At 30.4% G+C, this 9,874-nt stretch overlaps 1 protein-coding gene across 3 annotated transcripts in view; it reads left to right on the top strand.

The window, feature by feature from the left end:
• Window positions 1-8,611: 8,611 nt before the first annotated feature.
• Window positions 8,612-9,874, top strand: part of LOC106788280 (diacylglycerol O-acyltransferase 1) — a 144,036-nt gene continuing 142,773 nt past the window's right edge. The window contains exons 1-2 of one of the 3 annotated variants that reach the window (XM_014751420.1): window positions 8,612-8,693; window positions 9,246-9,617. In XM_014751420.1, the coding sequence (XP_014606906.1) occupies window positions 9,499-9,617 (119 nt within the window). In that variant the 5' untranslated portion in view covers window positions 8,612-8,693; window positions 9,246-9,498. Of the gene's footprint in view, window positions 8,694-9,048; window positions 9,618-9,874 lie in introns of those variants that run through there. The other 2 variants (XM_014751421.1, XM_014751419.1) reach the window with 2 other exon arrangements.

Below are 9,874 nucleotides of genomic sequence, written 5' to 3'. Positions count from 1 at the left end.
AGACGTTTCCGTTCGTATTTACAATTCTGAACGTTTGCGATAATCGAAATAGAACGAATTGAATTAGAACGATTTTATTTGGCAGTTATTAGGCAGATTTTAGTTGGCAAAGTTTTATGCAACTTTGTTAACGTTGGTTTCTAGGTTATTTTATTTTGTCGCTTCGTTTATTTCAATTATATTAATCTAATAATTAGAATTTTATTATAAATTGCATCAACCTAACCTATAAAATTTATTTTTAGTCGTGTATGATGTAGAAAAATGTATTTAATGTTATAATTGTGTGTGTGAGATAACTTTTAGATTGATTTTTAAAGATTCATCATCGTCATAACCATAATCATCATCATTATCATCATTAATATGATCATCATCAATTCCAAATTTATTCTTGCCGCCATATTTACTAAACAAGGATTCATTTGTTATTCTTCATCATGCTAAACTAATAATATAATTTATAGATTCCTACACACAGGTGTAGATCATCATCCTGATCTTTATAATCCAAAATTTATTCCTACCACTAAATTTACTAAATAAAAATTCAATTGATATTCTTCACGTCAAACTATTATAAGAAAACTTTTAGAATCCCACAAAGATTAATCATCTCTCATTATCATAATAATAATAATAATCTTAAATTTATTATAAATCATATATACCAAATAATAATTAACTCGATAATTCTTCATCATGCCAAACTAAAATAATAATAATAATACAATGATATAAAAATATAGATCATCTTCCCGATCATCATCATCATCATCATCATGATCATCATCATCATTATTATTATCATCATAATCATAACGATAATCGAGATTGAACATAAGGTCAATCTAGAAATTCGTCATGCGAAGCAAACATCGAGAACGGTTGTTAGATATTCCAAGAGAGAAGGAGGAGGTGTAAGTACTGTGTTAGTCTTGGGGGTTATGTCGCAGCTAGCAGAGCTAACTAATAGCCTCTTAGCCTTGGCTTAGGGGATCATGCTCCAGGCAGCCGCACCCTCCTTTGCTTTCTCCAGACTCTCGAGCCAAGCTCCCTAACCCGCCACTGCAATTCCTTAAGCCTTGCGAGGTCTGCAAACACCCGATCTCCTTCTGTTCTTCTCAAAGCGATGGGATTAGACTAGGGACTTTTATTCCCTATTTCTCTGTCTCTCTCTTTATCAATGTTTATCCAATCGATTTTATTTCTCTTCATATTATATACAATTAAATCCTATTACAATCGCACTATGTATAATATAATACTATATTCAAACAAATGATTATTAATTATTAATAATTCAATAATTCATTTGTAAAATGTCTATCCTCAACTGAAAATACTAAATATTCTTCAATTTATATTAGTACATTATTCGAATCTAATATAAACGACATATTTGAATAAACTAAATTCTACTTTACATTCCTAACCTAAAAAACAAAACAGACAGAAGAGAAAACCTAACCAACAATACCACAAAATACACTACTTTTTATTCCACTATTCCTTGTTTCTTTACGTATTTCGATCAGTTTTCCTCTCAATGTTTGTAAGTCTACACGATAGTAATCTTCGTGTTATAGAAAGGAAAAGGAAGAAAGTATGAGAAAGAAGGAAGAACAAAGAAAATGGTATGGTCTCCTTATTCGAGGAATCCAAACAGTACAGGATAGTGGATGGGTATAGGAAAATTTGTGTGTATCGATTCGATCGATATGTAAGCTGAAAGAGAACACATTGATTCGTTCCATTGGGGGAATAAACAAGGAGATACCTACTCTCTCCTAAAGCTTAAATGCAGGAAGAGAATAGACAAGAGCTTACTTTTCACTTCCTCTTCGGATATCGAACTCGTGCTTTCGGTATGTAAATGCACATCGAAAACCTGTAAATACCCGTACCACCTAAATAAACATCAATAAATAGTTACACGTATATACACACATAACCGTGTTTAGATATATATTTATATAGAACGTTTCATATATAACAATAGCTGATGGAAAATTTGTCTTCAACAACCACAGTCTTGATTTTTCTTTCTCGTTGTTGTTGCTAAACAGAAGAGTAAAGCAAAAAAAAAATAATTAAAAAGAAAAAAAAAAAAACAAAGAATTCCGAATGGGCGTGTCCCTCAAGTTAATTTATTTAGTAACCCACAAGGAGAGACAAGTTCCGATGTGACTCGAGGACCGATAGTGTTGCCATTGTATCGGCAGGKTTTCACCACTTTGAAATATCACCATCGTGCCAACCGGTTTCCCCCTTTTTTCTCCACCACCACCACCATCACCGAACTCCTCTTTCCTCTTCCTCTTCCTCCTATTACTAACACTATCACGATGATAATACTTCTACTTGCTACTACAGTGCAGTACCTTTACCAATACCATCTTTATTGTTGTGTTAATACTTTTACTTATTACTAAAGTACTATTTCTAAAAGTACAGTTACCCTTACAACTACAACTATACAGGGTTACTACTATAACCATAGTCTTTCTGAGTTTCTACTGCTACTACTACTACTACTATAACTATTGGGGTACTGCAACTACTAAACAACTACTGTGTTCCTCTTACTACTACTACTACTACTACTACTACTACTACTACTATTTTACTTCCAATACAACCTCCCTTCCACTTCTTTACCACCTCACCTAAGCATCGACGTCGTCCCGTGGGTAGGAATTAATTTCACGGGGGAAACAACCGAACCGAGTATGTATATACGTTTGCTGTTGGGTTGCGTATGTATATATATGCATGCAACGGCAGAAGGGCGGATACGTACGTGCCTCGATTATAAATGGTCGCATTGAAACTTTTCGTTGGGCGAAATTGACGTATAAATACCTCGAAATTCTCCATCTCTCTCTCTCTTTTTCTTTCTTTCTTTTTCTACGGTTCTTTACTCTTGACACGATCCATTCGATTCATTCTCAATGTATATATATGTATATTTTTTCTCCCCTCCCTCCCGTCTTTTTTATTTTATTTCTTTATTTAGAATTTTTCTTTTTTTATTGTTCTTTTGTTTTTTGTTCTCTCTCTCTCTCTCTCTCTCTCTCTCTCGAGGCTTATGATTATATTTTTTTTTAGGAATGTTGATTGGACGTTAATGCGAAGATTAATCGGTTTGGTTTCTTTTTTTTTCAAATCATCTTTTTTCCCCCCAACACCGCGAGTGGTTAATTAAAAAACGATTAGGGGTATCATATTTTTTCTTTTACTTTGTTGGATAAATCGTTTTTTTTTTTTTTATATTTTCAACTTATTAATGGCGTAGTTATTATCATCTGCGAACAAATGCAGAACCGTGTATGTCCAGGAGTTTTTGGATAATTGATTGAAAATCAATCGGATACTTTTTAGGTTAACTTTGGTCAGTTTTATTCGGAAACCTATTACAAGCTTCATTATTTTTCATGTAACCAACGAACACGATATTAATCGAAAATTTTCTAATTAACATGAATGATTCATTAAAAATTCATCTCGGTTATTACTTTTTAGGTTAACATTTTGTTTATTGTGGTTCATATTATAGAAGAATTTATACAATTTCCAAACTTTAACGTAGTAACTTAAACTATAATATGAAGAAACATCGTAATAGGTGTAATCGGGGTTGTAAAACGTTAAAGTATTCTTGATCGACTACGAAAAGATCGTAAAATTCGATTAATGAACCGCTTAACGTTCAGATAAAACACCAATCCCTCTCCCCCCTTGTCTTTATTGTCGTTACTTACTAAAGGGGGAATGGAAAGAGAGAGTTTAGGATAAAAAAACACGATGAAAACGTTAGCCCGCATCTCTGTGGTCCTTGTCGTTGACCAAAAAGGTTATAAAAAGGAAGTCCCTTTGAAAACGGTAATACTAGGAGCTTCGATAAAGGTCGTTAATGTGAGTCCTAAAAGGTACGGAGAAGTAGGGAAGGAAGTTAGAAAATTGGTAGTAGAAAGTGAACTATCAAGCTAATAAAACCAACAAAAAAATATATTCCTTCATTTTTCCGATCACAGTCAACATAAATTTTATTCATTTTCATTATTTTTTTAATGGTTACCCTACTCACTCATAAGTGTCAAATCCTGCGTGAAATTGTAATACTTTAATATCATGATTTAATACGAAAAGATATTATATTTCAGATTATTTATTGCACTTTGTATTCGTCTAATACGTAGAATGCCATTGGGGGGTCACTAGTGACTCCCAATAAGAAAAACGCGTTGCACTTATTATGATTATTATACGGTTTAAACTTATACGTTATAAATAATATTTCAACGTAACATTCTAATGAAACATTTTTATGTAAATTCTGACACACGGTTAATTTTAATAGCAAATTTGTTCTTCAGGTATCTTATTTACTTGATAAATGTGGTAGCATATTATAGGTTAGATTCAAATATACTTTTGGAATAAGAACGTGCATAGTCATTTATATATATGTAGGTATATAAGATGTGATTATGGTAATATTGTACAAACAATGAGTGATGATATCGAGAATGTATTTCACATTACAGAAAGAGAGAGATAGTGTGAGTGTGTGTGTGTGTGTTAGAGAGAGAGAAAGAGAAGGGACTAGCCATATCATGTTTGGGTTGGACTGTTGTTGAATACGAAACGTGGATCACCGCGGATCTAGCTGGTGACCGAATCCGCTCTAGGATGGTTTACAGGACAACGGCCCAATAATCCCAGGATGAAGGTGTATAGACCAATATTGCTAAACTTTCGAAGCTCTCTCTCTATATATATCTTACTATAATAGTGTACTTGATCGTCTTTATCGATATACTTATATTATATATTGTACAATACAAAAGAATTCTTATTTCAACGTTGATAACTTCTTTCATATTTCTAATCCTTTCTATTAAGGTATTATCTATTTATCTGAGTTATATATATATAATAGTTTATGTATTTGATTTGTTAATGTGTTTAGGTTTCAATTGATTATTAGTAAAATTATTCTGATTTTATTCGTATATTATATATAGTATTATTGTTTTTGGGTATGTTAAATAATATTTAAAGAATATTATATAAGGATTATCGAACTTTCTAACCTCTAAAATGAAGAGTAATAAATGTAATATTAAATAATATTATAATAAGAAATTATTTGTGATTTATTGTATCTAGTAATATTTTGTCTGATTGAATTGTTTAGTAATATAAAAAGATTTATTAATTTAAGTATTATTTTATAATCAATGAGGTTAGGTTTGAACGAATTACACGAATAATGATCCCAATCTCATACTCCTGTATTATATTATTATTATTTTTGCATATATACTAAACAATATTGAAAATAATAATTAATTTATTTATTGGACCTATTAATGTCAACATTTTCATTCTAAACGGTTGAGTATTATCTGATTATTGATCAACCATTTCTATCATCTTTTTCAAAAAACTAGTCTTCAATATCATTCCAATCTAATATTCTTATTACTTTCTCATAATACAAGGACAGTTATTTTATTCATCGAACTTGGCACAGATATCCTTTTAGTTACACATATACATCCAACATATACATATATAAATGTGTGTGTGTGTTTGTATATATAAATATATATGTGTATATTTGATTCTTGAGGATAAGTTGGCAGAGGAACATTTTCTATGTCATAGCAAAACGTTACATGTACTATTACCGAAGCGTTGGCGACTCACTGAAGTACCAACCCCCAAGCTTTGAAATATTAGTACCGTAACGTGTCCTTCTTCCGTCGTCTACTACTACTACTACTACTACTATTTCTACTAGAACATCGTTTAGATCGTAATAGTCGTCGTGTTACGTCGTCGTTTCAACGCGTTCTAAATTTTCCTCTAAATTTTCTTCCAAATTATGGATATACACCGCAACTGGTTCTATGTCATGGTATATTACGTCACGTCAGACCAGACACTCTTATTTTTGAACACGAAGTATAACATCGCGAAAAGGAAAAACCTTAGGAAGTCGCACGAATTCAACGAACTTTTATTTCCTATGTCGCGTGTAAATGTCTTTCCTACGGAAACAGTAAGAAGAAGGGGTTAGTTGTAGGGTATATTGGGAAAGTGGGAAGGAGAAAGGGATAGGAAATAGGGGACGTGAATAGGGGATGAGGGATGACGGTTGGAAATAAAAATAAGAAAGAAAAATGCATAAGGTTATGTGTAATTGCATATACAGGGTACCCCAATAGTAATGTATCAAAGTTAATGGGGATTCTAGTTGAAGTAGAATTTTAAACAATTTTTCATGATTATTAGTGTTTTGTTTTTTCTTTTTTTATTATTATTATTATTATTATTATAAGAAATGAAAATCTAGAAGAATTGTTTTTTATTTTTACATTGAAAAATTTTCTTAATATATAATTAGACTCTCGAAATATTTTAATTCAATTTAATAAATTTGATTTTACTTTGAAAACTGTTCAAACTATCATCATTTATATAGTTGATTAGTAATATTTAAGGACACCCAGTAGTGTGGAGAGTTGAACAGGAAATATCTTAGGTTGTGGTCATAAAGGGACTTTACGAAAGAATTTTATGAAAAGGGCATACATTTTCGTAGAACATTTTGGTAGAAATAGTAATATATAATATTATATAGTAATACTTTCGTTATTTCTTTTTATTTTTTATTCTTTTTTTTTTTCGTTGTTTTTTTCTTCCTTTTTCTTTCCTTTCAGCAAATAGTCGCGTGAAACGTGAGTTGAGACACGAAACTGAGAAACAGGAAACCATCCTGAACATACTACGTGACGTTCTAGAAACGTTGACACTCTGCTAACGGATAGCTCGATAAACTTTGCGTTGGTCTTCTCCATTTCTCTCCCATTCTCTCCCATTCTCTCCCATTCTCTCTCTCTCTCTCTCTATCTGTTTCTTATTCTGTCTCTCTTTCATCGAATACTTGATCGAGTACAAACTATACTACCTTGGTATACACTTCATCTTGTGGTTTGCTATACTAATAAGTTTGAATGTTGCAAGATTTGGTTAAAATAAAAATTATTTAAACAATACATATTATATTCGATTGTTTGTAAAAATTCATTAATTAAATTTTATGTTTTATATATATATATTTAATAATAAAAAACAAAAAAGAATTATTCTTTACTGTTAATAATTCGCGAGGTTGTTTACAAGATCAATAATTTATTGTTTAATATGATGCAGATTTTAGAAAAAATAAAATAATAAAAAAAGAGAATACAGTTGACCAACGTTTTAGTCATTCGGAAATAAAAAAAAAGTATAAAACGTCGTCTCGTTACTTTTTATCATCCTTAAAACTAGCACAGAAGACCATCAAAACCGTAACAACTATCGTAAAACGTGAGCCTCAGACCATAGAAGAGAATTACTATGAACTGTAATTACCTATTTTAATCGAGGAAGATGATCGCAGTACTGTTATTTTTTCTTTCTTTTTTTTTATTCCTCTTTCAAAATAATAAAACTATTTGAAGTCTATAATATTTTATTTTTTATTCATTTGTTTTTCTTTTGTTTTCCCTTCATTCTCGTAAACTTTGAGGTTAAGTGTTGGTATTAAATGAAATTTTTTACGTCGACATGTAATCAGTAAATAATATTAATAATTATTAAAATTTATTCGATTACGAGTTGAATAATAATGAAAAATTTGTACGATAGGTTTTTTTTGTTTAATTTTTAAAAATATATTCTCGATCTTTCGTATTATATTTATTATTTTTACATTGTTCTTATATCAGATCAGTTGATTGATGATAAATTTATGCGATTATATATTCTTCTCTTGAGAATTCATGAAAATTATATTTTAATAGCGTTAACGTTACTTTTTCGCTTTTCCTTTTTTCTTCACTAAAATTTATTTCCTCGTAAAGAAAAACATTTTGTATGATTTTTTGAAACAAATTCGTAATTGTACTATAATCATAAATTATCAGAACTTTGAATTGAAAAAACAATATTAAAATAATTATTAAACAAATATATAAATCAAATATATTAATTTACAAAATTAATAAAAATTATATATTATTTAAAATCAAACAAATCTCTCACGAACAATAAAAATCCTTATATATTTCAAATAAATATAATTTACAAATACAAATGTAGAAAATAAAAGAAAAAAAAAAAAAAGAAAAAGAAAGAAAACGCGTTGACATTTTTTCTAATGTGCGAGATAACAAAAAATCCGTTTATATGTATATACACGTGTAACTTCTTGGCTAATACAATAATAAAAGTCGTCTGAATCATATCCATTATCAACAAGAGAGAGACAGAGAGTGACAGAGAAAGAGAGAGAGAGAGAGAGAGAGAGAAAGAGAGAGAGAGAGAGAGAGAGAGAGAGAGAGGAAGATCATAAATACATGATATTTCACATTGAGAACATCGTAACACAGAGATAGTGTTAGTTCGTCAACGGATTGAAAAGGATCGCGTACACGTTTTAATCTTCCACATAATATCGAACATTAATTAAACATAAAAACGTATAATAATAATAATTTAAATAATAAACGATTCTTAAACAATCGTTTAATCAATTGTTTAAAAAAATTATTAAAGAGAGAAGTATACAAAGAGAAAAAAAGAAATTCGATTAAGTTAAAAGTGAGCAACGAAGTAACACGGCGGCGACGCCGGTAAAATTGCTATTGGTTTTTATTGCGCATGCGCAATAGAAGGAAAGAAAGATAGAGCGAGTGTAAAGAAAGGGAGAGATGGTATTATATCGAATATAAGAATAGATATTTAATTTGAAACGCGTTTGAAAATATAATCACGAGTTCAATTATTCAAGGATAATATCGATTTCGTTTCGTTCAAATAATTTCGTTTATTGTTATTATTATTATTATTTCCTTTTTGTTTATAATTTATAAACATTACGCGTTTTTATCGTCTATCTTTATTTATCTTTTTTCTCTCTCTCTCTCTCTCTCTCTTTCTTATACCTCACCAGACACACACATATATATATATATATACATATATATGTATACACACATACACATAAAGAGTAGAACACATATTAACAGAACGGGAGAGTCTCGAACAGTGACACGATAATCGTACGGTCGCGCGTTTAAAAGTAAAATCTCGTTTTGTGTGTGTGTGTGTGTGTTAGTGTCAAGCATTAAAAAACTTGTTTTAATGTAACGTGTCTCTGATGTGTGTGTATATGTGTGTTTTAGTTTAAAACAACACAGTGTTTTAAATTTCATCTAAGGTGTGTTTATAATCGAACCAGAAACTTGTAGAATTTAGTATTCCCTCTGTAGTTAACCATAAGAGAATTAGTTAAAGTCATTTTGTAACTTGAACAACAACAACAACAACAACAACTACAGTGGCAGCAGCAGCAGCAGCAGTATCAAAAGCAACAACAACTTGAACTGGATACTGGTAAAGGGACGTAGAAGGAAGTAAGGAAACGAACCAAGTAACATGACCACAGAACACGAGAACGATAGTAGGGTTAGGTTGAGAAGGACCAAAAGTGTCACTCATGCTGAGGAAATACAAAAGGCTGAACAACTAGTCAGAAAATCTCAACCGGATAAACCGTAAGTAACAAAATAATAAATAATATAATCGACAAAAGAAAATATAATTAGATTCTAACAAAAACACTTATTATTATTATTCATGAATAATCATAATAATCGAATTGATGATGTTCTTCCAAAATGAGATTAGAATTAGAATCTTTATTATTAGTGTATGCTAATAAATAAGGTGTTAAGTAATTGAATTGTTAACGATATTCAATTATGGACATTACTATCGTTGAAAACAGATGTGTTTCGCACATGATGATAAA

This window comes from Polistes canadensis, unplaced genomic scaffold (genome assembly GCF_001313835.1).
Source record: "Polistes canadensis isolate GaletaPanama2010 unplaced genomic scaffold, ASM131383v1 scaffold_132, whole genome shotgun sequence".
NCBI classification, from domain to species: Eukaryota; Metazoa; Arthropoda; class Insecta; order Hymenoptera; family Vespidae; genus Polistes; species Polistes canadensis.
The sequence above is the reverse complement of the archived record's forward strand: the minus strand, read 5'-3'. Positions and strand labels throughout refer to the sequence as shown.